Source organism: Pelodiscus sinensis, chromosome 31, assembly GCF_052426305.1.
Source record: "Pelodiscus sinensis isolate ZL-2025 chromosome 31, ASM5242630v1, whole genome shotgun sequence".
Classification (NCBI taxonomy): domain Eukaryota; kingdom Metazoa; phylum Chordata; order Testudines; family Trionychidae; genus Pelodiscus; species Pelodiscus sinensis.
In genome coordinates, this window is record NC_143082.1 from 12,196,174 (window position 1) to 12,223,527 (window position 27,354).

At 64.0% G+C, this 27,354-nt stretch overlaps 1 protein-coding gene across 3 annotated transcripts; it reads left to right on the forward strand.

Annotated features, from left to right (window-relative positions):
• The first annotated feature begins 5,422 nt into the window (after positions 1-5,422).
• DGKA (diacylglycerol kinase alpha) lies at positions 5,423-27,142 on the forward strand. 3 transcript variants are annotated; one of them, XM_075901932.2, is made up of 24 exons: positions 5,423-5,577; positions 16,203-16,298; positions 16,830-16,906; positions 17,050-17,179; positions 17,593-17,673; positions 17,931-17,980; positions 18,297-18,371; positions 18,682-18,801; positions 19,144-19,261; positions 19,758-19,846; positions 20,214-20,333; positions 20,409-20,507; positions 20,714-20,803; positions 21,671-21,744; positions 22,385-22,459; positions 22,907-22,992; positions 23,178-23,267; positions 23,641-23,801; positions 24,128-24,192; positions 24,623-24,713; positions 25,167-25,356; positions 25,740-25,860; positions 25,974-26,034; positions 26,462-27,142. In XM_075901932.2, the coding sequence occupies exons 2-24, from the start codon at positions 16,229-16,231 to the stop codon at positions 26,558-26,560; spliced, it is 2,232 nt and encodes a 743-aa protein (XP_075758047.1). In that variant the 5' UTR covers positions 5,423-5,577; positions 16,203-16,228; the 3' UTR covers positions 26,561-27,142. The 3 variants fall into 3 exon arrangements, with proteins under 3 accessions (XP_075758047.1, XP_075758048.1, XP_075758049.1); XM_075901933.2 differs by having other exon boundaries at positions 5,566-5,701; XM_075901934.2 differs by lacking the exon at positions 5,423-5,577 and adding an exon at positions 9,100-9,970.
• The last annotated feature ends 212 nt before the right edge of the window (positions 27,143-27,354 follow it).

Below are 27,354 nucleotides of genomic sequence, written 5' to 3' on the forward strand. Positions count from 1 at the left end.
CACTCTCTTCCCTCTGCTGCCTTGGGCCCAACACGGCTGAGCCTTCCCAGGCGCAAACCGCGCTGCTCCATTTGCAGTCTCTGGGGCTCGAAGTTGGCTCCTGCAAGCTGTGGTCATTGCTCATCAACCTGATGGGGCTTCCTGTCTGCGCCTGGGAAGGCTGTCGGCCTGCAAAGCATGCTGGAAAGGCTCTGTCCCATCCCCCCGATTTGACCTGCATTAGGGTGCATGGTAGGGGCATGCATTGTTTGTGGGCAGTGATCAGACACGCAAATGAATATCACTCGCTGGGGAAGAGTCAGCACAGCTTTTGTCAAGGGAAGTCATGCCTCACTAATCTGTTAGAATTCCCTGAAGCGTTCCACAAACATGTGAACCAGTGGAACTAGTGATCCTGGGCTTTCAGCCACTCTTCAGCCACGTATGGAGTAATGGGACAAGAAGGAAGGTGCCCTCACCGGTCAGGAACAGGTTAAAAGTTAGAAAACAAAGGGTAGAAATAAATGGTCAGTTTTCACAGTGGAGAGAGCTAGGTAGTAGGGTCCAGTGTTCCCTGTAAGCTGAGCACTTGGGTAACCACCCAGGAGAGATTCTGATACTGCCCAGCTGATTAGCAGAGTGCCCACGGCCGGCAGTGTGAGTTCCTACTGGTGGTGCACATCCGCACATGCCTCAGTGCAAAACAACATTCATTCCACCCATGGATGGAAAATATTAGAGGGAACACTGGTGGGGTCCCCCCAGGATCAGTTCTGGGGCCAGTGCTTTTAGATATGTTCATGCATGGTCTGGAAAAAAGAAGTAAAGAGTGAGGTGGCGAAGTCTGCAAATAATACAACATTGCGCAAGAGAGTTAAGTGCAAAGCAGACTGTGAAGTGCTCCAGAGAGGCCTCACAGAACTGGGTGACTGGGCGCCAGGACGGCAGATTAAACTCAACCCTGATCAATGTAAAGTAATGCACACTGGAAAACGTAATCTCAGCGATGCATATAAAGTAATGGGTTCTACATTAGCTGTTACCACTCAAGACAGAGATCTTGGAGTTTTAATGGCTAGTTTCTCTGAAAACATCCACTCAGGGTGCAGCAGCAGCCAAAAAAGCAAACAGAATGTTGGGAACAGTTAGAAAAGGGACACATAATAAGCCAGGAAATAGCATAATGCCTCTATATAAATCCCCGCTACACGCACACCATTAATATTGCATGCAATTCTGGTCGCCCCATCTCGGAAATATTAGAAGAACTGGAAAAAGTACAGAGAAGGGCAACAAAAATGATTAGGGGGATGGAACAGCTGCCATCTGAGGAGAGATTAAAAAGACCGTGACTGTTCAGCTAAGAAAAGAAAGAATTGGGGAGGGACGTGACAGCTCTATAAAATCATGACTGGTGTGGAAAAAAGGAATAGGGGCATGTTATTTACCCCTTCTTGTAACACAAGAACCAGCATCACCCAATGGAATGAATAGGCAGCAGGTTTAAAATGAGCAGAAGGAAGTATTTCAAACAAACCGTTAACCTGTGGAACCCCTTGCCACAGTAGGTGGTGAGGCCAAAACTATAACGGGCTTCAAAAAAGGACTAGACCAGTTCACGGAGCCATGATGGTCAGTGCTGCTGAGCCACTCTGTGGGTGTCTCTAAGCCTCCAGCTGACAGAAGCTGGGACTGGATGACAGAGAAAGGATCACTTGATAGTTGCTTGGTTGTGTTCACTCCCTCTGAAGCGCAGGTTATCAGCAACTGTCAGCCAGAGCTCAGCTTCAGCTGGGCAGCAGGAAGCAGAGCGCTTCAGCCCCAGGGCATTCTGCTTGCCACTGCCATGGAGAAGCGAACATAATGGGCTGGGAGAAGGCACCATGATGGTGCAGGGCAGAGCAGGCTGCTGAGTTGCTCTGACTCCTGCCACTGCGGTGAGTGCAGGAGAGGGGCTGACTTCTACTGCCCCCCGCCCCATGCCAGGCTCCTGGTAATCCCCCAGCTCATATTGTTCAAGGGAGAACGGCTAGCAAGGGGATAGGAACAAGGTGCGGGTGAAGCAGGCGGGGTCTTGGGTGAAGGGATGGAGGGGGGGGGGGCAGGACCAGTGGATGGTGGTTGCCCTGGGCCCTGCACATGGGACACTGGGGGGGATGCACTGGGCTAACCCAAAATGGCCATTCATATGGTTCACACCCCCAAATGCCCCATTCTTAGTATGTCCCCACCCCCGTCTTTTCCAAACAGAGGCCTTCACCCACTACTCAGCATGGCCAGGCATCTCCTGGACACCCCGACTTTCAGGTCCCCCAATCTGACTTGTCCCCCACTCCAGTTCCTTGGAGTTTCGCAATAGGCGCCTCCCCCGCCCTGTCTGTCATTTGAAAGCCTGACGAACTAGCCGCCTTCGAAGAATTAATCAGCCGGAGCAGGGTCGGCCCATGGCAGCTCTTGTCACTGCTGCGGCTGTGATTCATCCCAGCTGGCATTTAGATTCTCCAGCCTTATTGGCAGCCAGTCGTGTGAGTGAATGCAGGGCCGGGAACGGCGCCTGCTTCCATCGGAGAGCCAGGGCCGCCGCAGAGTGAGATTCCACCCACCCACCGCCCAAGCCCCAGGCTGGCTGGATCCCCGCCTTTCTGAGCTCCATCACCATGCTCTTAGATCCCGGGCCTTCCCACCAACCCAGGGGCCCGCTCAGCGTGCCAGGGGCATGGTGGGGACACTTTCCATGCACCCAGCAGCCCATACAGGCTGCCTGGTGGGAATGGCTTTTCCAGGTGGCTTCCACACTGGGAATCCCAGGAGCGAAATCCCCCCTCACCACGTGCTCAGTAGTGTGGCCTTCCCTTCACCTCAGTAGTCTCTTCCCGACCAGACATGCTTCCACCCGGGTACACGCATGCACACACATGCTCACATGCACAACCGCTCCATTCATTCCCTGCAAAGCCCAGGCACTATCTCCGGCACCATGTGCAGCTCCGCTGAGCCACGACCTTCCCCCCCATGTCAGGGGGCGGTTTCCAGGGGCGAGGCGGGGCTCAGTGCGGGCACATCCTGCCCCTGCACGGTGTGCACACAATGCAGCAACGGCTGTAGATCCTCAGGGGAGATAACAGCATCACTTTTCAGCCTCTTTTGTTGCTCAGTTCCTATTTCCGGCTCTGCTGCGGCTGAGTGACAGGCCGGAATTTCTGCAGCTCTCGCTGCACTGCCAATGTGCATGGTCCTAGGGGAGAGGGCGCGGGGCTGCTTGTTCTGTTCCCAGTGTCAGTGGCCTGGTGGAGCTGCTAGAGGATTTGCTGGGCTCTGTATTAAACGGGGGGGAAGCAGAGCACACGACTCCAGCGCTCCCCCTTCCACCGACTGGTTTGCTGCATTGAAGACAAAGTGCACTCTGAGGAGGGCAGCATTGCCTCGTGTCTCCATGCAGGGGGCCAGGAACTGCCCAGCATCTGCTCTGGGCACTGCCACCCACTCATCATTCAACCTTCAGCAAGGCCTTTCTCCTCTCTCTGCCTCCCTGTCCCCCTCTGCAAACAAAGCGGAGGAACAGGCCCTGGGTTAATTAACTAATGAGGGTAGGAGGGTGACATGAGGTGGAAACGGCTCCCCGCAGTACTCGCACCTCCCGCCCACACACACACTCAGCCGGCACAGAAAACATCTGCTAGACAAAAAAGGGAAATTCCAGCTGCAGAGTTTGTGCCTCGCCGTGGGGCAACCGTGGGACATGGCAGATGGTACTTCCGCCTGCCCGACTGGGGTCCTCTGTCGACAGGCAGCAACAGACCCAAGCCAAGTCTCCCTGGTGTATTCAGTGCTGACCTCTCCCCCAAACCAGGCTGGGAGGGGGCCCACCCATGCCAGTATCTTATGGTCACTGCACTGGATTTGAACTGGTAGCCCAGGGGGCAAAGTCCTGTGCACCTGAGCTAGTTGCTCTGGAGAGCACGACTCACCTGAGCAGACTGTGAGGGCTTTCTGATGGCTGGTGTGTAGTGAATTGGCTGGGTCTCAGTCCAGTTCCTAGGTGGGACCCTTCAACCACCAACAATAATGGCTGTGAGCAGCCCCCTCCACAGAGAGGCCAAGGGCTGGCTGGGGCCCAGGCGGGTTGAGGGGGGAGGGGACAGGAGTTCGCAGCACATGGGTACCACAGAGCAGGCCGTGGGAGGGGGTGACAAATGACTCAGTGGTCAGTGGGTGGAGTTTCCTGCCCGTGGCCCATATTTGGGGTCGGGAAGGAATTTTCCTCTAGGGTAGATTGGCAGAGGCCCTGGAGGTTTTTCGCCTTCCTCTGTGGCATGGGGCACAGATCACAGCTGGAGGATTCTCTGCATCTTGGGTTCTTCAAACCCATCATTTGAGGACTTCAATATCTGAGATCTAGGTGAGAGGATTATTCCAGGAGTGGGTGGGTGAGATTCTGTGGCCTGCATTGTGCAGGGGGTCAGACTAGATGATCATAATGGTCCCTTCTGACCTTAAAGTCTATGAGTCTATGAGTTTCTAGATCAGCACCACCCCCTCACACCTAGCAGCCTGGCCTCGATCCCAGAGAGCGCAGGCTTGGGCAGGCCCATGTGCGCAGGGTTGCCCAGGCAGGCTCTGGCACACCCACGGAGGGAGGAGGAAGCAGACGCGCATGCAGTGATCCAGGCCAATTCCACCCCCGCGACGCACACATGCCCCACGCCCAGCGGGATGAAGGCCTCACACGGGGCCGTGCACAGGACTCAGTGCCCACACGGGCCCAGCACTCACGGCGAGCTTGTGGAGCAGAAAGACCGCCAGGCACCCCGTGGGGGGGGGGGGGGGGGGAGCGAGCACGCACAGAGTGACTGTGTGCACAAACCTACACACCCAGAGCCACACACGTGCACCTGGCTTACACCCCTGCGGACACTGCCCAGGGAGGTGGTGGCATCTCCATCACTGGGGAGGTTTAAGAGCAGGTTGGACAGACACCTGCCAGGGATGGCACTTAGGACCTGCAGGGGGCAGGGACCAGATGACCCCTGGAGGCCCCGTCCAGTCTTACCCTCCGCCTCACCCCCCCACAAACGTGCCCACGGGCAGTGCTGACCTGAGAGTTGACACCACACCCGGATTTGGCCTCTAAGCCCCCCTCGTCCCAGCCCTGCAGTTCAAGGCCAAGGCGATGGCTCTGCCTGGCACCCCCGCCTTCCCTGGGCTCACCTCCCACCCCGGCCTGGGCTGCAGCTCCCAGAAAAGTCCTGCTGGCGCTTGCCAGCGCCCCAGTTAACCCCTGGCCTGCACACGGGCAGGGGAGGCCAGGCCGATCCGGGGGCGCAGGGGGTTCCCCGGGGTTTGCGGCCAGGGCAGAGTGGCGCAGTGAGCCGCTGTCGCTTTAAATGTGGACCCCCCCCGCCCCCCCCCGGGGAGCCCGGGGCTCGCTGGTGCAAGAGGCTGCGGGCCGGGCTCTGCAGAGGCGCCGAGAGGGGGCGTCGCAAGCTCGCGCCGGGGCCAGCCCCCGCCCTGCTTGCGGCACCGGCAGCTGCAGGGTCCGTGCGCGCCCGGAGCCCGCCGGGCGCCCCGCTTCGCTCCAGCGCCGGCCGGACCAGGAAGGTGCGGGGCTCGGTGCGGGGCTCGCGGGGAGGGGGGGGCTGTGATGTCAGCGGGGCAGGGCTCGGGCGGGCGGCGCCCCGGGCTCGCCCCGCGCTGCCTCCGAGCTCGCCGCGCTGCAGACAAGGTAGGGCGCGCCCGGGGGGAAGGGGCTGCGGGGTCCGGGCGCCCCGAGCCGCGACCCCCGCCCGGCCCCGAAACTTTGCGGAGTCCCGGGCGGGGCTGGTCCCGGGTCTTCCTCTTCCCGCAGCGTCAGGGAGGGAGCCGGGGTGGCCCCGCGGCTCCGGCCCCGGGGGGTGTCCCGGCTCCGGACGCTCCCCGCGCGGGCGAATGGGGGGAGTGCCCGGTGGGGCTCTGGGAGCGCCCCGCGGCTGCAGTGCCGCCTCCGGGGCCAGTCTCTTGTGCCAGACGCTGCCCCCCCCCCCCGAGCCAAGCGGCGCTGAACCCCCCCCCCCCCGAGCCAAGCGGCGCTGAACCCCCCCCCCCCCCGAGCAGCGCTGAACCCCCCCCCCCCAGCCTGGTGGGGTTTGTCCCTTGTGCCAGGCGCTGGCATCGAGCTGGCAGGATCAACCCCCTCCCCCGGCCAAGTGGGGTCTGTCCCCTGTGCCAGGCGCTGGGCAGGGGAAGGGGTTTCTCTGCCCCCTGGCTTGGCACCTGCGTGACCCTAGGGACTGAGCTGGTGGTGCTGCCGGGTGGGGGGGGGGTGGGCATGCCCCCATCCATAGAGTGCCTGGCCAGGAGGGACGAGATCTGCCAGTCCTGCACGGTCAGGGCCAGAGGGCTCCCCTGCTCCTCCCTGGAGTGGGCGTTTGTAACCCGCCTACTCCCAGCCCCTGGCCCAAGGAAGCTGCAGTTCCCAGCCCCTGCCTGGCTGGAAGAGCCATGCCCAGGTTCACACCGAGCTCACCACGGCTTTCCCCACCTGGTAGAAACGGGCCAGGCTGGACCCGCTGGTGACAGCTTCCCCCACGTGCCCCACAGGGGCTCTCACGCTGCTGGCGGGTGTGCTGGGAGGGGAGGGGGAGGAAGCAAGCACTCACACAGTGGGGCAGGCCGTGGGCAGTGCAGTAAGGGGCAGGGCTTTGAGCAGGAGACACAGCGGAAGACCCCGGCCCTGCCAGACTTTCCAGCCAGTGAAGCACCCAACGGGTGCTGAGCTCCAGGCACGGCTGGTGTATCTAACCCCCAAGGACTGATCCAGCTGGGATCAAACATCTGGATCCGCTGCCTAAAGAACCCGGCCAAGTCTCCGTTATGCGAACAGGGCTGAGCCTGGCGCTCGGTGGGGTGACGCTCATGGGTGACCCCAAGTGGAGGGTCAGCTTCCTGGACCTGGAGTTTTTAGTGGGTTCAGGCTCGCGTGGGATTTCAGAGGCAGGTTTCCGCGTGTGATGCTCTGGCCCGGGAGAAACCCAGCCCCCACGACTCAGGGAACAAAGGCGCCACCATCCTGCTCTATTTTACATTCCCAGGCTGGGTAGGGGCTTTGGCCAATCCAGCTCCCTGGCCACTGGGGCAGAAATTGCCCCGAACGCGACACGCCTGGCCCTTTCTTCAGCACTGGGAAGGCCAAGGAGCCAAGTGAGCCCAGGGGGAATAGAACCCAGGAGTCCTGGCTCCGAGTCCTACCCGTGCATAGCTCTGTCCGCCTCGGGCCATGCGCCCTTGGGGCCAATTAGGGGTTTGCAGTTGGTCTTTTGGTTTGATTTGACAGTCTGTTCCAGTGCCTGGAACGCTCCATGGTGAGAAGCCGGCGTTGTGGGTGTGCAGACCGGCCGGGGAGGGTTTGTCCTGCCCTCGGCAAATCTCCCAAACCTGTACGGGAGGCCACGGCAGCCTCCGCCTGTGGTAAAGGGCCCTGCTGCAGTCCTGTGCCAAAGTACATGTTTACGCAAGGGCTCAGAGCGGCACTCCTGGGGAAACACTGCAGGGCGGGGGGCGGGGTGATACGCTGCCACCAGAGTTATTATTAATTAAAGAAAACAAAAGAACTTCCTGCCAAGATCGGAGCGGAGGGCAAAGAATAACACGGGACTCCCTAGTGCCTTTCCCCCTGCAGCGCTGGCTGTAGGCTGGTCGCTTTCTGCCCCGGGGATGCAGCCACCTCTGGAGTGGGGCACTGCTGCTGGTTAGACAGGGCCCAGTGGAGAGGTGATTTAGGTCTGAGGACAGCTGGCCCATGCAGAGGGAAGACGAGTGCCCCCATTGGAATGGCAGCTCCTGGCTGTTTCTTGGCTGCCCCTCACCCAAGCACGGATGTAGCACAAGGGGGTTATCTTGTGATTCGGGGGGGGGAGCAAGGGTGGGAGAGCTGGGCAGGCAGGGGGCTCTGTGACTCTCTGTTTGTACCAAGGTGGGGGCAGGATCGAAGCAGCCTAACCCCTCCATGGCCAAAGGAGGTGCATGCCCCATGAGCATCAGACCAGCCTCTCCAGCTGCTCCCAGTGCAGGGGATGGAGGGGGAGAAGAGTTGCTTTGAAGTGAGGCGGGAGGAGGCCTTGGCTGCTGCCTGCTGGGTGTCGTGAGTTTGGTGAGGGCTCAGCCCAGGTTCCGGGAGTTCACCCCATTGGCAGCTGCGGGAGACGCCAAGGGCTGAGACTGGTCCCGGGGCTGAGCCGGATTGACTGGCCGGGAGGTCTCTGTGATGCTTGGCTTGTGGCTGAGTCCCCACCCCCAACCCAGAGCCTCCCCAGCCAGCGTGGAACCCGGGATCAGGGCTCCCCCCCCCCGAGCCTGTGCTGTGATTGTCCCCATTTCCAGGGGCCCCCAGACCCTCAGCGCATCACTTAGAGCCGCCGTGGGGGCTGCTGTAACCTCAGCGGGAGGCATACCAGGCCCAGGCTCTGGGCAGTGCGGTGAGGGCTTAGCCCTTCCCTCTACCTGGAAACAGGGTCCCCTGGAGTCAGATGCGGGGGTGATGGGCCCAGAGCCAGCAGAAGCTCCAAAGTTACTTGTTACGTTCTGCTGCCCCCCCCCCCCCCCCCCGGCCTGGGGTGCTGCCCTGCAGGCTCGGCCCCCTTGCAGGGTCCGGGCAGGAATGTTTCCTTAATTGCAGCTGGCAGGTTGCACAGGCCTGCGCTTGATGGGAACGCAGGTGTGGGCCTGACAATAGCCGGCGTGGACCGGCTCGCCAGCGCCTGTTCCCTTAGCTCGGTGGCGTTTGGATCCAGCTGGGGGCTGCCTCAGAGCCACGGCCTGGCGGGGGAGATAAGAGCCGTGTGGGGAGCAGGCTGCCAGGCGGAGTTCAGACCCACTTTCCCTCTGCTGGGGGGGCGTGAGGCAGCTGCCTTGTGTCTAGCGGGAGTGAGTTAAAATGGAGAGTTGCTGCCAGAGCTGGGCCTGGAGCCCCCCAGCCCTGTCCTCTAACCACCACCCAGAGCTGGGGCTGGAACCCCAGAGTCCTGGCTCCCTGCCCCCCTCCTCTAACCTCCTCCCAGAGCTGGGGCTGGAACCCCAAAGTCCCGGCTCCCTGCCCCCTCCTCTAACCTCCTCCCAGAGCTGGGACTGGAACCCCAAAGTCCCGGCTCCCTGCCCCCCTCCTCTAACCTCCTCCCAGAGCTGGGGCTGGAACCCCAAAGTCCCGGCTCCCTGCCCCCTCCTCTAGCCACCAGCCCCTACTCACATTCCCCGGCTCAACTACCTTCTGTAAAGCTGCTCCCTGTGCTGTCCCTTTAACACCAGTCTGGGGGGGACCCCACTCCCCATCGGATAGGTGGGGCAGGGAGCGAGTGAGCCCTGCTGGCAGCTCAGGCCCCTGGCAGTGGGGGCCAGGGAGCCCCTGGCAGCTAGGCTGGCCCTGCCTGGCCAGGGCCCATGGTCCATGGGGAGAGGTAGGGCTAACCAGAGCGGGGCAGAGAGCTGGGTTCTGTGGGCCTGGGGCTGGTCCCGGAGCAGGGCACTGAGCTATTCCTGCCCCTGATGGCCTTTGCCCCTTGAAATTCCCCCTCCTTCTGCAGGGCTGGTTGACTCCCTGCTGAGCCGTAAGCCAGCCCCAGGCAGGGGTCCCCCAAGATCCACTTCCCCTGCGCTCTCATCGGCAGGGAGGGATCTACAGGCTGCGGGACCCCATTGGTAGGAGTCCCAGAGGAGGTGGGCAGGGAGCCTGCCAACCTGGGCCCGGCACCCGGCACTCCCGCCCCCTGCCTCCGGCAGCACAGGCTGCTCCCTGCTTTGGCACCAAACCCGGCAGCACAGGCTCAGCGGGGCTGGGAGGTGGGGGGTGCGTGTGATGCAGTGAAGATGGGCTGGCCCAGAGGGAGAGCAGTGGGAGCCAGGATGTCTGGGCTCCGTCCCCAGCTGGAGTTGTCCTGTGATTGTAGGCAAGTCCCAGCCCCTTGCTGCCTCAGTTTCCCCATCTGGAAAGCAGGGACGATCTCAGGAAGGCTGTGAGGCTAAAGTAATGACTCATGTTTACAAAGCTTTTTGGGGCCAGGATTGTGGGGTGCCAGTAGATCTTAGGGGCTGGCAGGGGCTGTGGGGTGGGAGTGAGGGGCACTGGCTGAGCTTGGGGGAGCCCAGGGCTGGGCTGGCAGAGGCTGTGGGTTGGGAGTGAGGGGCACTGGCTGAGCTTGGGGGAGCCCAGGGCTGGGCTGGCAGGGGCTGTGGGTTGGGAGTGAGGGGCACTGGCAGAGCTGGGGGAGACAAGGGCTGGGATGGCAGAGGCTGTGAGTTGGGAGTGAGGGGCACCAGTAGATCTTGGGGGGAGACCAGGGTTGGGCAAGCAGGGGGCTGCAGATCAGGAGTGAGGGGCACCAGTAGATCTTGGGGGGAGTCCAGGGTTGGGCAAGCAGGGGGCTGCAGATCAGGAGTGAGGGGCCCCAGTAGATCTTGGGGGAGCCCAGGGCTGGGCTGGTGGGGGGGCTGCAGATCAGGAGTGAGGGGCCCCAGTAGATCTTGGGGGAGCCCAGGGCTGGGCTGGTGGGGGGGCTGCAGATCAGGAGTGAGGGGCCCCAGTAGATCTTGGGGGGAGCCCAGGGCTGGGCTGGTGGGGGGGCTGCAGATCAGGACCTGCTGAGAACAGCCCTCCTCACCCCCCCCAGTTGCACCAACACTCACTTGTGTTGTGCAGCTCCCCTGGTACCATGGTGGTTGCTGGGGTGCCGGGGCGGTGATCCCAGTCTTGTCTCCTGCCCGTAGCGAGAGGGCGGTGCCGTAGCTGGGGGAGCTGTCCCCTCCCAGGCTGGGGAGCTGCAGAGGTGCGTGGGGTGGGGCTGTGAGCACACAGTCACCTTGCCAGAAATGGGCTTGTTGGTGTCTGTCAGCAACACGAGCGTGAAATCTCCGTCGTGCTGGGATAAAGCTCTGGGCTGCCGCACCCCCTTTGGCTCCCGCCGCTGGGAGAGTTGGGCCTGGCGAGGGCGGGGGAGGAGAGCCCCCCCTCAGTGTCCTGGGGAGGGGGAAGTTGTCAGGGTGCCCCCTGAGGCCCCCCAGATGCTATTCTGCCCTGACAAAGGATGGGGGGCGCTTTTCCCTGGATCCCCTGGCCAGTGGCTAGCCTGCCATGAGGTCTCTGTCCAGCATTTTGGGGGCTGGGGGGTGAGAGGACTGGATGGGCCTTGGTCAGAGGGGCTGCCCTCGCTGGGGTGTGGGTCCCCCCCATGTTTCTTCTCTGCTCCCTGCCCTGAGCCCGTGTGTGTAGCCAGCTGCTGTCCCGGGAGCAGGCCTGGAGGCTGAGCCAGGCTAGGACTTGGGCTGAGTTGGAGCCGAGGAGTCTCTGAGACTTGCGGGGGGGTGCGAGTCGTGTGCGGGGCAGGGCCGGCCGATGGTGCCCGGTCTGGGGCGCTGGGGGCAGGGTGGCATCACGCCCCCTGCTCCGGCATCCTGTGCGGATCGATGTGTTAAGCTTTGGCCTCCAACTCCAAATGGCTTCGCTCAGCATCGTGGTTCCATTTGGCTCCTGGAGCCAGGGCAGGCGGAGCTGGTGAGCTAGTTAGTGGGACTTGAGCGCTGGGATATGTCCAGGTGGAGTCGGGGCCCCTTCCCCTGGGCCTGGAGTGCCTGCCCTCCTGCTAACGGTACAGGGGGGGCTGGGAGCCAGGACTGTCTCACTTGGTGTTGCTCCGTGCCTCGGTTTCCCTTTGGTGAAGCGGGGGGGAGCAGGATCCTAGGCGGGGGCTCTCAGCACAGCTGACAGGTGCCTGAGAAAGTCCGTGGTGCTATTAATAGCAGGTTTTATTGGGTCTGCTGCTAAGTTTGTTGAGTTTGTCGTCAGATGCAGCGGGGGCCCCTCCCCAGTGCTGGGTGGGTACACGCCTCATCTCGGCTGTGACTGTCTCCCTCCCCTGCTCAGGTTCTGACGCTTGGCTCAAAGCTCGTGGTTCCCCACCCCCCACCCCCGCACTTGTGATTACCCTGGGGAATTCGCTGCTGCAGGATATTCTGGGGGCAAAGGGGGAAGTGAGTCAACAGAAAGGCCAGGTTGGCAGGAGGAGCGTGGCTGGAATCCACCCAGGGCTGGTTATCCTCATGCTCCAGGGCACAGCCTGCTCCCCAGCTGGGGTCAGGCAGGAGTTTCCTTCGGGACAGCAGCGGCTGCCTTGTAGCACTGGGCTGCACTGTCCCCGGGCCGGGCTCCCTCTCTGAGGCCTGGTCAGGCTGGGAGGGCCGGCAGTCAGAGGTGAGGGTGAAGCTGAGGACCCACCAAACTTGCCTAATGGGGAGGCTGCATCTTGGGGAGGCTGCATCTGCAGCAGCCTCCCCGAGAGGTACCAGGAAGCCCCATCGTTGCCTGTAGCCCCCCCCCCCGGTGTGCAGCAGGGCCACCTCCAGGCCCCACCCTCCCCCAGAGCTGAGAGCGGGGTCCCGTGAGGTGGCACAGAACAGCCCCCAAGCCAGGGCAGGTGACTCCCGTGAGCCTCATCCTGAGGTCCTGGCAGAGGTGCAGGGGGTTGTTAAAATGACCCCCCTCCCCCCCCCCGGGTTGGCAGGATCGGGGAGCCCTGAGCACAGGGTGGGGGCATGTGTACCCTGTCTTATGACACCCCCCGGCAGCATCTCATTTAGCTTGTCCCAGGGCCTGGTTTCAGGTGGGGGTCTGGCTGAAATGGGGAGTACTTGGGGGGGAGCCTGACTTTCAGCCCATCTCTGCTCAGCACAGCTGCACCGCCTATGGCTGGGCAGTGGGGCCTAGCAGTTGGAGCAGGGGCTGGGTGGTAGCCACTAGGCCAGATTCCCTGCCCTGCTGCCCCCCGGGGGGGCCCAGTCCTTCCCGGGACTTTGGGCCCCAGCAGAGCCCACGGGCTCCTAGTGTGGCTCCATTCAGCTGGGGGTGGGCGGGTTAGTAGCCAGGCCACCGGGGTCTCTGGAGCCCTGATGCTGGCTGGAGACTCTAGACTGAGGCCAGGAGCCTGGGCCGCATTTTGCACCAGCTCTGGGCATGTTTCTCACCTCCCCCTTGCCTGGGGGGCTCTGGGGGGGCTGCTGAACCTTTGAAGCCCAACCCCCTGTGTGAAAGTGGGGGGCCCAAGCGGGCACTGAGAGGACTGGGGCATGGCTGGTGGAGGGGCACCAGAGGAGGATTGTGGGGGGGGGGGATATTGAGGGAGGGCACCGGCTCCCTGCCCCCCACTAGCCCCACTCCTGTGGTTTGTTCCTCTCCCCGGGACAGCCCCGTGTTTAGCCCGTCAGGGAATCATTTCGAGACGGGGGGATCCCTCTGGGCACTCCCTCCCCCCGCCCCCGCTGCTCTAAAAATGGATCCACCGAAAGCAGAAGTCGTTAGTTAAAGGGCTTTGTCGGCCCCTCCCTTGCTGGCCCTATGGAGTGGGGGCAGGGGGACTCCTGGCTGGGCTGCCCCAGAGCAGCAGCTCCCTGGTCTGGCCCTAGCAGGTGAACCGGGGGGCCAGGTAGTCTTGTGCTGCGGGTGAACAGGGCTGGGATCGAGGGGAAGGCTGGCCTGACGGCAGGGCACACGTGCTAAGAGACGGGGGTGGCACCAGTTGGGGTGGAGGAGTCTTGGCAGAGCTAACCATTGGCCCCCACTGCCCACCCACAGATGGGCTAGAACCCAGGCATCCTGCCCCCGGTTCCCTCCTCTGGCCACTCCCGGCCCCTCCCACAGCCGGGCTAGAACCCAGGCATCCTGCCCCCGGTTCCCTCCTCTGACCGCTCCCAGCCCCTCCCACAGCCGGGCTAGAACCCATGAGTCCTGCCCCCAGCCTCCCTTTACGTCCCTTGTCCTACACATCCGTCTCAAAGGAGGCTACCTAGGCCCATGGACTCCCGGACTTTCTGGCTGGGGCTGGGACGCTCCTTTGATTGGCTCGGGCGGGCTGGGCCCCTCAGCTTATGTTAGCTCAGCTCTGGGCCCCCCTCTCCCCAGCCAGTGCCCCTAGTTCTGCGTCCTTCCTGACCAGCTCTGCCGGTGCCCCTCACTCCCAACCCACAGCCCCCTGCTGTCCCTGTGCTGGGCTCCCACTCAGTCCAGCCTGGTTACTGCTGCCCCTTGTCTTGCCTTCTGCTGGCCGCTTGTCAACCAGCATCCTGAAAGGCCACATTTGCAGGGGGCAGGGCTGGACTGGCAGAGGCTGGGGGGTGGGAGTGAGGGGCACTGGCAGGGCTGGGGGGCAGGTTGGGAGTGAGGGGCACCGGCAGAGCTGGGGGGGCCCAGGGCAGGGCTGGCAGGGCCGGGAGGCAGGGTGGGATTGAGGGGCACTGGCAGGGCTGGGGGGTGGGGCTGCGGGTGCGGAGTGAGGGGCACCAGCAGAGCTGGGGGGGCCCAGGGCTAGACTGGCAGAGGCTGCATGTTGGGAGTGAGGGGCATAGGCAGAGCTGGAGGGGCCCAGAGCAGGGCTGGGGGGCAGGGTGGGAGTGGGGGGCACTGGCAGGGCTGGGGCGTGGGGCTGTGGGTTGGGAGTGAGGGGCACCAGCAGAGCTGGGGGGCCCAGGGCTGGACTGGCAGAGCCTGCTTGTTGGGAGTGAGGGGCACTGGCAGGGCTGGGGGGCAGGTCGGGAGTGAGGGGCACTGGCAGGGCTGGGGGGCAGGTTGGGAGTGAGGGGCACTGGCAGGGCGGGGGGGGCAGGTCAGGAGTGAGGGGCCTCAGCTGTCTCAGACGCCGTCCGGGCTGCAAGGGGCTGGCGTCCCTGGGAGGCCTTGCTCTGTCTCAGCCCCATTAGCGTTAATGGGAGCGGCACGTCCTGTCCTCTCCCTGCCCTGCAGAGACCTGGGAGCACTTAGCGCAGCCTGGCGGCTCCCAGGTGTACGCCGAGATCTGTATTAACATGAATAAATCATAGGATTAATGGAGCGAGCCAAGGGCTCTGGCGGGTGGGGAACACTGGGAACGTGCTGCCTACAGGGACAATTCGAGCCCCAGAGCGGGGGGAACCCGGGTGCCAACAGCCGCTCACTGCCACTGAGCAGGAGGGTCTCTAAGCGCTCAGTGCTTTATTCTCCCCTGACGGGGAAACTGAGGCACGGGGGGAGGGGCAGTCAGGCAGTAAGTAGCAAAGCCAGGAATGGAACCCAGCCATCTGGGCGTTTACATCCTCGGCACTAACCACTAGAGCCCACACCCCCAAGCTGGGAAGAGACCTCTCTGCTCCGTGGCCGCAGCCCGTGCAATGGGGGCTCGGCTGCGCCGTGGGAGAGGCCGGTTTGATTCCCGGTTGTGCCACGGACTCGTCCCTGTGTTCTGTCAGTGCCTCCCTCTCGCCTGAAGTCAGGGACCAGCTGGTACCGCCCCAATTCAGCCCCAGTGCACGGCTGCTGAGACTGGTGGCTCTTCGGGGCAGGACCAGGCTGGTGCCCTGGAGTCACGGGGTCCCCCCCATGCTGTTAGCCCCCCTAATGTTGTTGCCCTGGACTCCAGCCAGTCCTGGTGCACGTCGCACCCCCTCCGCCAAGCGCCTGGCGTTCTGCACTGCCACGAGCACCTCGGCACCCCAAAACCCAGCCTGCTGCCAAGTCCCACCTCCCGCCCCCCCAGCTCGTGTCTGTGAATCAGACAATCCGCCCCGCCCCCGCCATCCCGAATTCACAGCTGCGATTGGAGAACTACAAACCTCCCCCCCCCCCCGCCGTGACTTGGCACCATTAAATATTTAGTGGCGCCGGCAAAGTGGCCACCCGCGGAGAGGTATAAATGCCCGGCGCTGGCGGCTCCGTGCCAGGCGGCCGTGGTACCGTGCGGCTCCCGAGCGTCCCGCTCCGGAATCACGCAGCTCTGGAGCCGGCAGGAGGGTTTGCGCTGGCGATGGGGCTGTTCTGGGGCAAATGGTGCTCCCGTCTCTCGGCAGGCGGCCAGTCCGCCCCAGTCGGTAATTGGGTAATATCTCTTTAAGAGCCTGCCTGGGGGAGGTCTCAGCAGAGGGTCTAAAGGTGGATCAGGGCATAGCAGGTGGCATCTGCCCCCCCAAGGGTGCCAGCCTGGCCACAGTTACCCCAGAGGGCTGTGGGGTTTCGGGGGTGCCGGCTGGCGTTGCCTGGGGGCTGCAGTTGGCACTTGCTGCTCTGGAAACAAACTGAGGAATGTGCCAGCTCAGTAGATTTGCGGGGGGCTGCCTGGGGACACCCCCCTCCGTGTCGTCCTTGTCCAGGCTCCGTGGCCTTGCTCCCTGTTGATTCCTCCCTCCCCCCACCCCGGTGTCTGTTTCTAACAGGCCCCCCCCGCCTCTTCCTCCCCCTGCAGCCGCGGCCCGGAGGCCCCCGGACGCCATGTCGGAGAGCAAGGAATGGGCCACACTGAGCCCCGAGGAGTTTGTCCATCTGCAGAAGTACATTGACTGTGAGTAGCCGCGTTTCCCCCCATCCCAGAGTCTCAGGCAGCCTGAGGCCCTGGGGGCCAAGGGAAAGGGGCCACCCAACCTGGGAGCATCACCCCCACCAGCCTGCCAATTCGGGCTCGTCCTAGGGCGCTGGGGCCAGTGGGGAGGGCTGCTGCTTCTCTGGCAGAAACGGGATGGGGCCCTGGGTATGGGGGGTGAACAGGGCAGCTCCATTCACCCAGCTGCGTTGGCGGTAATCACCCCCTGGACCTGGGGGGTCAGGGAGGGTCACCTGTGTTGGGGATCTGCCCAGGCCTGCAGGGGAGGGGCTGATTTCCTGCCTGGGATTGGGGGTTGGCCTGGCTCCCCATAAGGCTGGGAAGTTTTGTGGGGCTGGTAAAGCAGGGGGATTTGCCCCCAGAGTTCACACACAACTATGGGGCTGGGGGAGGGGGAGAGGAGGGCTCAACCAGGGTTGCTCCTCCATCCCGACTGGGGGAGAGCCCTGGGAACCTGACCCCCCCCCCCCCGTCTCCCACCTCTCCCCGCAGACAGCAGCAAGAAGGTCCAGGACGTGCTGAAGGAATTCTATGGGGATGGCGAATTGGCACAGCACCTGCAGGGAGATGTGAGTCCACCCTGATGCCCTCCCCACACCTCCCTGGGGAGAACCCAATCTGGCCCCATTGCTTTGAGCTGCCTCCCCCCTCCCCCAGCAGAAACACTGAGCAGGGCCCCCTGACTGCTCCCTCTCTTTGCTGCCTCCCCCAGTCGATCGACTTCGAGGGCTTCAAGCTGTTTATGAAAATCTACCTGGAGGCAGAGATCTCAGACACGCTCTGCCAGCGCCTCTTCCTGTCCTTTCAAACGTCGGCCGGCGAGACCCCAGGGGAGCAGCCAGGTAATAGCGTGCACTGGCCTCGTCTGCTCCATCAGCCTGGCTGATCCAGAGGAGAATCTCAATCAGATGCTGACCGTACGGGGCATATGACACACAGCACAGTTCTGATCCCAAGGAGTCAGGAGTCAGTCTCTAGCCAGCTCGCTGCAGCAGCCAGAGCCTGTGCATTGTGACCGCCAGCCTTAGGAGGTGGTGAGATGGGGCACTGGCTGCCTGGGGTGGGGAGGCTGCAGCTGATCTTGCTGGGGGGGGGGGCTGTGGTGGGTTCTCCATTTCCTGTTGCTGCTCGCCTCTTCCCACCTCTGTTGGTAGCTGAAGCAGAGGACTGAACGGGCCTTGGAGCCTGATCTCCTGGGTCCCTGCCGTGTGGGGCAGGGGACTGTGGGATTCACACTGGCTCTGTCCCTTTGCAGCCAGCGGCCTGGTCTGTGTTCACGATGTCTCCTGCTACTTCTCGTTGCTGGAGGGGGGGCGCCCCGAGGACAAGCTGGAGTGTGAGTCGGGGGAATGGCCAGGGGAGGGTCCTGCCCCATGGAGAGAGGGCAAGGGTGGGGCCTGGGCCGGGGTGGCCCTGGGGAGCTGGGGGTGGGTGGCGTAGCGAGGGGCTGAGGGAGATGTTTAGGGGAGGAGTCAATGTCTTTTGCAGGGAGTGGAGTGGACAGGACAGGCGGGGGGGGGGCCTCTGGCAGGGACTAGGGGGTATGGCTATGGGGGGGCTGGGCCCTACTGACTCTGCTCTCCTCACCCCCAGTCACCTTTAAGCTCTATGATAAGGATGGGAACGGCCTGCTGGACAGCTCGGTGAGTGCCAGGGAGGGGGGAACCCGCTCAGCCAGCCCTGCCCCCCCATGGCCATTACTGCCCCGCTCAGCCAGCCCTCCCCTCCCCTCCCCATGGCCAGTACTGCCCTGCCCCCCTATGGCTGATGCCACCCCGCTCAGTCAGACCTGCCCCCCCATGGCAGTTACTGCCCTGCTCAGCCAGCCCTGCACCCCCCTCCCCCGCCGATGGCTGGTGCTGCCCCACTTAGCCAGCCCTGCTCTTCCCCTCCCCCCATGACTGGTGCTGCCCTACCCCCCCCCCCCGACTTGGTACTGACCTGCCAATACCCCCCCAGGAGGTGGATCGGATCATCACGCAGATGATGCGAGTGGCCGAGTACCTGGACTGGGACGTCACGGAGCTCAAACCTGTGAGTAGGGGGCTGGCATCCCCCTGGCACCGTAGGGTGGGTGGGACTGCCCTGTCCTCACCCCCTCCCGCCAGGAGAGCCAGCCCATGGGAAGTGCAGGGGGTAGTGTGTGTGTTGGGGGGGCTGCCTCAAGCTCTGGTGGGTGGGGAGGCAGGGGCATCAGGGTTGGGGGCTGCCCGAGCCCAGGGGTGGGGGTAAAGCAGCTGTGGAGGGGGAGATCGGGTCCTTGTCCGGGGGGGGGGGGGGCGGGGGCTCATCCAATCCACCTGACCTCGGGAGTCCCAGAACCATGTTCCTGCCCCTCCCCCAGATCCTGCAGGAGATGATGAAAGAGATCGACTACGACGGCAGTGGCACGGTGTCGCTGGCCGAGTGGCTGCGCGGCGGGGTCACCACCATCCCTCTGCTGGTGCTGCTGGGCCTGGAAGTGGTGAGTCCTGGGGGGCGGGGAGGATCCCGGGGGGAGGTGGGCAGCTCTGAGCTGTGTGGGAATTTGGGATTCCCCGTTGGGCAAGATGGGGAGGAGCTGGGGGAAGCCTGAGGGCGGGAGAAGCACCCCCCCCCCGTTCCTAACCCTTCCTGCGCACCCAGGAACCCTCCCCATGACCCCCAATTTCCTTCCCCCACACCCACTGGTGACCACAAATAAGGAACTGCCCATGAACCCTAGGGGCATGTGAGACACCCCCTGACCTGCCGCCCCGACCTGCCCCACCCCTCCCCCAACCCATCACCCTGCCCCCGCCCCACCGACTCTCTTCTCTGCCCACAGAACATGAAGGACGACGGGCAGCACATGTGGCGTCTAAAGCACTTTAACCGGCCCGTCTACTGCAACGTCTGCGAGACCCTGCTGGTCGGGCTGCGCAAGCAGGGCCTGTGCTGCACCTGTGAGTGGGGGGGCCCCTGCTCCCCACCCCCTACATGGGCACAGGCGGGGGAGGGATCCGCCCCTGGAGAAATGGGCACGAGCTGGGGAAGGGCCCCCCCCCCCCGGGGATGCTGTGAGCAGCATGGGGCTGGCGGGGCCCAGCCTGGGGTGACCTGGAGAATAACCCCCTGCCTTTACTGAGGGGTGGTGAATGGAACACCCCAGGGAGCCAGCAAGGCCCCGCCCACCTCTCCCTCAGCCAATGAAAGACAAGCAAATCAGCATTATGTTGTCCTCTCAAACCGCCATTGGCTGTCTGGTGGCCCCTCCCTCCTGATGGGATTGGCTGACCTGCTCTCAGCCCAGCTAATCATTGAGCAGGGCCCTTAGCGGGGGAGGGCAGGGTGTATGTGGGGAGAAATGGAGGTGGGACTAGAGCAGCTAAGCCCCGCCCCAGACCAGCTGGTGCCTCCTCCTGGTCACTAACCCACTCTGGTGCCCTCCTCTGCCTCCAGTCTGCAAGTTCACGGCTCATGAGCGCTGCGCCCGCCAGGCGCCCCCCAGCTGCATCAGCACCTACGCCAAGTCCCGCAAGGACACCAGTGTGAGTGGGGGGCAGGGGACCCCCGTGTCTGGTCATCTCCTCCATCCCAGCGCTATGCTCCCTGGTCCCCAGAACCATCCTCTGCCCTCAAGTACCTGCTGGCATGATCCCTCACCACGCCTCCCATGCGCTCACTGGCCTGACTCTGCCCGTGGGGAAACTGAGTCACAGAGCGAGGGAGGGAATTGCTGTGGATAGGCTGGCAGACTCTGGGACTAGAACCAGAAGTCCTGCCTCCCAGCCCTCTTCCCCCCATCCCAAGATAGAACCCAGGTATCCTGATTCAGAGCCCCTCCCCCCGCAGCACCCCATTCTCCTGCCAGAGCCAGGAGAGAGCCCCAGTGTTCACTGCTCCTGTTGCCCCCAGGCGCAGAGCCACGTGTGGGTGAAGGGCGGCTGTGAGGCCAGCAAATGCGACAGCTGTCATAAGAAGATCAAGAGCTTCCAGAGCCTGACGGGGCTGCACTGCGTCTGGTGCCACCTCAAGGTGGGTGCGACCTGTGCTGGGGAGCTGCGGGGGGGCAGCTTCAGGGGCCATGGGGCTAACCCCCGTCTCCTCCAGATCCATGAGGAGTGCCAGCCCAGCGTGCCCCAGACCTGCGACTGCGGGGCCTTGCGAGATCACATCCTGCCCCCCTCGGCCATCTACCCCGTCGTCCTGGTGAGTGAGTCCCCACCGGGGACCAGCCCAGAGCTCCTGCCTAGGGCTTTATGGACCGGTCCGTGCGCTTTGGGAAGGGGAGCCTCTCCCCTGCTGGGGAGAGATCAGATGGCGCAGGCGAGGGGCTCTCTGGACCCAGAGCAACAGCTCGGCCCGTGACCCCGGGGGGCCCTGCCTCGGGTAACACCCCTGGCTCTGGGTTCCAGGAGAGGCAGAACAGCCAGAAGAACGGCGGCGGGACCCCCGTGGAGGAGACGCCACAGCCTTTCACCACGCCCGAGGGCCAGGCACTACGGGTGAGTGCGGGGGAGGGGGGGCTGCTCTTGAGCGGGTACCTGTGGGACATGGGCACTAGGGGGCGCCAGTGCCCTGAGCAACCCAGTTACTTCATGTCACTGCTGCCTCCTACTGGAGCTGTCAGGGTGCTGGGCTGGGCGGGAGCTGCCGGGCAGCCCCTGGGGCATGGGTGTGGGGAGGACACACCCCAGCCTGGAATGGACACGCCCCGTCTGGGCGTGGCCCCAGAGCAGGGTTGGGACCAGGATTTCATAAGAAGGAGCCAAAATGAATGACGTTTATCCCTGCCTGGAGCTAGGCTATCCCCCTGCCCCAGTGAGCTATGCCTGTCCTGTGCGGTGCCCCTCAATCCCGACCCGCAACGCCTGCCAGCCTAGCCCTGGGGCCCCCCAGAGCTCTGCTGATGCCCCTCACTCCTGCGCCGCAGCCTCCTGCTAGCCCAGCCCTGGGCTTTGCCATCTCCCATTCCCTGGTCCATATGCACAGAGGCCTCTCCCTGCTGGCTCCTACAGGGCATGGCGGCTCCCTCTGGTGGCAGAAGGTGACCATGCAGCTGCCTCCCCTGAGCAGGTATGGCTGGAAGGCCCATTGGGTTTGGGAGTCGGTGCAACCCGGTGCCCTTGGGCACACAGAGATACCAGCCCCTGCACGTCTTCCCACACTCGCGGTGGCATGTGCACGCCCAGGCTCTGCCTTACACGTTCCTCTCCCCCCCCCCCACTCCCGGCACGAGCCGCAGCTCCTCACTGTTGCAGGCGGGCGGGCAGGCAGGCATTTGGTTGGAACTCGTCTGTGGTTTACTGCAGCTGGTACTTGTGACTCACCCGTGGCTCATCCTTTCGTTTCCCCTTTCCCTCCCTCTGTAGATCATCCCAGTACCCGACACCCACCCCCTCCTGGTCTTCGTTAACCCTAAGAGTGGCGGGAAACAGGGGGAGAGGTAAGAGAGGAGGGGTCTAGCAGAGGGGCCTCTGGAGAGCCAGGATTCCTGGCTGTATGAGGGGGGTAGTGGTCTGATGGATAGAGATGGGGGCAGAGTTGGGAGCCAGGATTCCTGGCTGTATGAGGGGGGTAGGGGTCTGATGGATAGAGATGGGGGCAGAGTTGGGAGCCAGGATTCCTGGCTGTATGAGGGGGGTAGGGGTCTGATGGATAGAGATGGGGGCAGAGTTGGGAGCCAGGATTCCTGGCTGTATGAGGGGAGTAGGGGTCTGATGGATAGAGATGGGGGCGGAGTTGGGAGCCAGGACTCCTGGGTTCTGTTCCCACTCTCTGTGTGAACCAGAGCAAATCTTTCTCCTTGTCTGTGCCTCAGTTTCCCCATGTCGCATGAGAGGTGAAGGGGATCGGGTGGGTTAGGGCCTGTCCATGGAACATGTTCCGGGGCACCTGGGCGAGAGGCTTGTTACAGCAATGTCATTGCTGCATCCCACTGTAAGGGACGCGCCCATGGACAGCTGCCTTCCACCCCAGCTGCCTGTACCCACCGATGATCTGGGCTGGGGGGAGTCCATGGTGCCGCCCAGTGTCAGTTCTAGAGCTCGTCTGACCCCCTCTCCCCCTCCCCGTTCTGTGACCAGGGTGCTCCGGAAGTTCCAGTATCTCCTCAACCCGCGGCAGGTTTACAACCTGATGAAGGGAGGCCCAGCTCCTGGGTGAGTGAGAATTCAGGGGCTCTGCAGCCGTCCCTAGTGAGTCTCAGCCCTGCCCCCTGGTGGACTCCTGCCCACACTGCAACGCTACGGCACAGCTCCACAGTGGCACCAGGGTCAGAGGGCATCTGCCAAGGGGGGTGCCCAGGGCTGGGAGAGCTGTGGGTTGGGAGTGAGGGGCACCAGTTGAGCTGGGGGGTGCCCGGCGGGAGCCCTTGGGATTGCTGGCAGGGGCTGCGGGTTGGGAGTGAGGGGCACCGGCAGAGCTGGGGGGTGCCTGGGGAGAGCTGGCAGGGGCTGCATGTCAGGAGCGAAGGGCACTGGATTGGTGGTAGGGGATTCTCTGGGTCCGGGGGAAGAAGTGGCAGGGAATTGTGTGTGTGGGGCGGGGGGGGGAGGGGGCGGGTGGAATCCCGTCCCCGGTGCTGACTTGGCTTCATATCTTTTCAGGCTGAACTTTTTCCGGGACGTGCCAGATTTCCGGATCCTGGTGTGTGGGGGTGATGGCACCGTTGGGTGGATCCTGGATGCCATTGGTGGGTTGAAGCTGACGGGGGGTAGGGCTGGAAATGGGGCTTGATATTCACCCTGGGCTGCGATGGGAACCCTTGGAGGGGGAGCCTGCCCATTAGCACCCCTGCTGGGCACAGACTGAGGTGCAATGCCGGCGGGGGCTCCCCGTTGGGTCCCGCCCTCACTGACTGTCCCCCTGTCTCTGCAGATAAAGCCAACCTGCCCCGGCGCCCCCCGGTGGCCGTACTCCCCCTGGGCACCGGCAACGACCTGGCACGGTGTCTGCGCTGGGGAGGAGGTGAGTGACTCCCTGCCGTGAGCCTGGGGTGGGAGGAGAACTGGGCCCATGGGTCCCCTCCCCACCACCAGCCTGTCACACCAATGGGGGGGCCCAGCCACCCCGATATCTCTCCCTCCCTCCCCAAGCTCAGCCTAATGGGCCCATCCAGCCTGGACAGTCACACACCCCTGAGCATAGTTCGACGGGCCGAACCATCCTGAACATTCTCTCCCCCCCCCCCCCCAGCTCATCCCAATGGGCTCATCCAGCCAGGTGCCCCCAGCCTTCTTTGGTGGGAGGCAGATACCACCGGGGGGGGCAGGGGCCACCTGGCACTGAGCCCTCTGGGCATTAACTCGGGGGCTCCCTGATGCCTCTCCCCTTCCCGCAGGCTACGACGGGGAGAACCTGGGGAAGATCCTGAAGGACATAGAGAGCAGCAGCGTCCTGCTCATGGACCGATGGCTGGTGCAGGTGACCCCCGAGAACCCCTCCGAGAAGGGGGACCCCGTCCCCTACGAGATCATCAACAACTACTTCTCCATCGGCGTGGTATGGCCCTGGCACTGGGGGGGAGGGGAGGCTGGGCCCTGGCAGTGAGGGGGGAGGGGAGGCTGGGTGCAGGGGGGCTGGGCCCTGGCAGTGGGGGAGGATGCTAGGCTGGTGCGGGAGGAAGGGAGCAGGAGCCAGCTGGGGTGTGTGGCTTGGGGGTGGAGATGGGAGAGGACAGGGCAGAGCCTCCTTCCCGTCCCCACACTCCACATTCAGGAGCCTGGCTCAGTGTCACCCCTATGTGGCCAGTCTGGGAACCTCAGGGGGGAGCCCCTCGAACCCCCCCTCGGACTCCTGCTGCGCTCTGACCGTGTCTCTGTCTCCAGGATGCTTCCATCGCTCACCGCTTCCACCTCATGAGGGAGAAGTGTCCTGAGAAATTCAACAGCAGGTGAGCGAGGGCCAGGGGGGCAGAGGCGGGCAGCAGGCAGGGTAGGGCTGGGGCTGGCACACCGGGCCTGAGCTGCCAGGCTGTGTTGTATCATGGGAGGGGCTCCAGGGTCTGATGTCCCAGGGCTCAGGGAAGCTGATTCAGCCCTTGGGGACCCCGTGAGGGGTTGGTGACTGTGGATTCATAGCCCGGACGTTGGCCATCACGTTTTTTAACTCCCTGAGATTCCCCCCTCCCCATGCTGAGATGGGCTGGGAGCCACCAGGAGCAATCTGCTCCTCTCCCCCCCCCCCCCGTGCCCCTGCGGGGACAGGAGCAGCAGGGCTGTGCCCCTCCCCACTATAGCCAGCACCCCCTGCTGGGAGGCAGGGCACAGCTGTGGTTTGTTCTGTGTTCCACCCGGGCTCTGGGGGCTCTGGTTCCATTCCAGGATGAAGAACAAACTCTGGTATTTTGAATTTGCCACATCAGAGACCCTCTTCGCCACCTGCAAAAAGCTCAAGGAATATCTGACCATTGAGGTGAGGGACTGAGGGGCGCCCCCCATGCCCAGCACACCCCCAGCACCCCCTGTTGGGAGCTCCCGCCTCCTCTCCTGCCCCCCCAGCACCCCCTGCTGGGAGCTCCTGCCTCCTCTCCTGCCCCCCCAGCACCCCCTGCTGGGAGCTCCCTCCTCCTCTCCTGCCCCCCCAGCACCCCCTGCTGGGAGCTCCCGCCTCCTCTCCTGCCCCCCCAGCACCCCCTGCTGGGAGCTCCCTTCTCCTCTCCTGCCCCGCCCCAGCACCCTCTGCTGGGAGCTCCCTTCTCCTGCCCCGCCCCTGGCAGTGCCCCCTGCTGGCAGAGGCTGGTGCACAAATTACCCCGCTGATGCACTCTCTGTGCTGCCTGCAGGGGGAGCTCCTGGTGGCCTCTCTGGGTGGGGGCAGGTTTAAAGAGGCGCCGGTGGGTAATGAGGGCTCTGCCCCCCTCCTCAGTGCTGCGGGCAGCCCCTGGACCTGAGTGGAGCCCTCTCTGGAGTCGCCGTCCTTAACATCCCCAGCATGCACGGCGGCTCCAACCTCTGGGGTGAGACCAAGAAGCCGCTGGGTGAGGCTCGGAAAGCAGCTGGCGCGAGCCAGGCCGAGGCTGTCACTGACCCGGAGACACTTAAGACCTGCGTGCAAGGTAGGGGGGCGGGTGGGGAGGACCCTGGGGGCAGGGCGGTAGAGAGGCCTGGGGGGTGGTTCCTCCTATAGAGTGGAGGTGGGGCCCCGTCCTGGGTGGGGGTGGGGCCCCAGGCATGTGTCAGGCTAACACAGGGTCATGCTCCCTTTTTCGCCATGGCCCCACCCAATAGATGGAGGCAGTAAGGCCTCCTTCCAGGCGGTTCTGGAGTTAGGTGGGGAGTTCCCCGGGGGGGGGCGTTCCCCAGGGCCAGAGCACACCTGTCCCCTCCTGCGCTGGGGCCTGCTGTCCAGCCACGGTCACCGCGGGCTCGTCCCCCAGCCCATGGGGGGGCACCCCCGGCCGCCCCGGACCCAGCGCTGACTCCCCCTCCCTGCCCGCAGACCTGAGCGACAAGCGGCTGGAAGTGGTGGGCCTGGAGGGCGTGATCGAGATGGGGCAGATCTACACCGGGCTGAAGAGCGCGGGCAAGCGGCTGGCCAAGTGCTCGGAGATCACGCTGCGGTGAGTGCCGGGCGGGGGGGTCACCTGGGGGCAGGCTGTGGCCTGGCCTCCCGCTCCTGGGACGCGCCACGCGGGGCCCCGTCGGCGCTGCTCTCATGCCTGGATCTCTGCAGGACCCTGAAGTGCCTGCCCATGCAGATCGACGGCGAGCCCTGGATGCAGCCGCCCTGCACGGTAAGGAGCCGTATCGGGGTGGCTCCTCCCCAGAGCTATTCCAGCCCCCCCCCCCCCGGCTGGGGATCAGACCCCCGCCGCTCTCCCAGCCCCTGCCGGCGGCCTCGGTGGACCCTCCATCTATCTTGCAGTGCAGAGGAAGCTGGCACTGCTGGGGGAGGCAGGGCAGTCAGCTCCAGTGCCCACCCACCCTGGGGAGAGTCTGCTTGTGCCCACGTGCCCCTTGCTGCTGGCCGAATGGGCTGGCAGGGCGTGGGGCTGCTCAGAGCCATGGGGCTGGGGCCTGGTCAGCCACGCCCACGTCCCAGAGATGGGAGGAGCCATGGTGGAGACGGGGACATCAGCTGGGTGGGGGTTCTGTGGCCGGAGGTGCAGGGAGCATGTCCCCCGCCCCCCAGCGCATCCTTCCTCGCTCTCTCTCTTTCAGATCAGGATCACCCACAAGAACCAGGCGCCCATGCTCATGGCCCCGCCCCCCCGCTCCTCCAGCTTCTTCGGCCTCAAGAAGGGGCCCCAAGAGCAGTAGGACAGCCCCGTGGGGGGGTCCAGCCCCCCTTCTCTCTAAACCCTCTGAGCCGGGGCCGCCCAGCCGCAGGGGCGCTGTTGGGCTTGGCTCCTGCCCTGCCTGGGGCCCCCACTGCTGCAGCCTGGGCGCCCTGTAGAGACCCATCAGGGCTTAGGGTGGGGGGCAGGGGCCTTGGGCTGCACTAGCCAGGGCCCCTTGCCAGCCCGGGCCGTCCATGGCTGGGAGACGGGGCCTGACGCTGGGCCAGCTCAGCAGGGGCCTTGTCTAATGCCTTGCCCCCCTGCTGCTAGCTGTAGGGTACCAGCTGCCCCCCCCCACATCTGACCCTTGCAGATCACTGGCCCCTGCTCCCTGCCCTCCCCTCCCCCTGGATGTGTCTGCTCCGTGGTGGGCGAGAAGAGGGCGCCTGCCGCCCGTCCTGTGGATCTCTAGCCCCTGTGGGGAGGGGGGCAACGGGGGCTGGGCCCCTGCGTCCCCTACATTCCAGCCCTCCTGTCCCACCCTATTTATTGCCCCACAGCCCAGCCCCCCCTTCAGATTTCAAGTGCCTCATCTTACTAATAAAGGTTGGAGTTTTTGTTCTTCCCCCTCCCATTGTCTCTGTTCTAGGGCACAATTCCTCCCCCTCCTTGGGGGGGTACAGGGGAGCTTCCAGCCTGGCAGCAACCTGGTGCCTGGGGGGGGTTGGCTGGGGTTAGAGGCAGCACTGGGCTGGGGTTGGTCTCTGGGGGGGGCAGTTCTAGGGGTCCACACTGGATCGCAGGACACCTGGGATCCGTTCCAGGGCCCGCAGG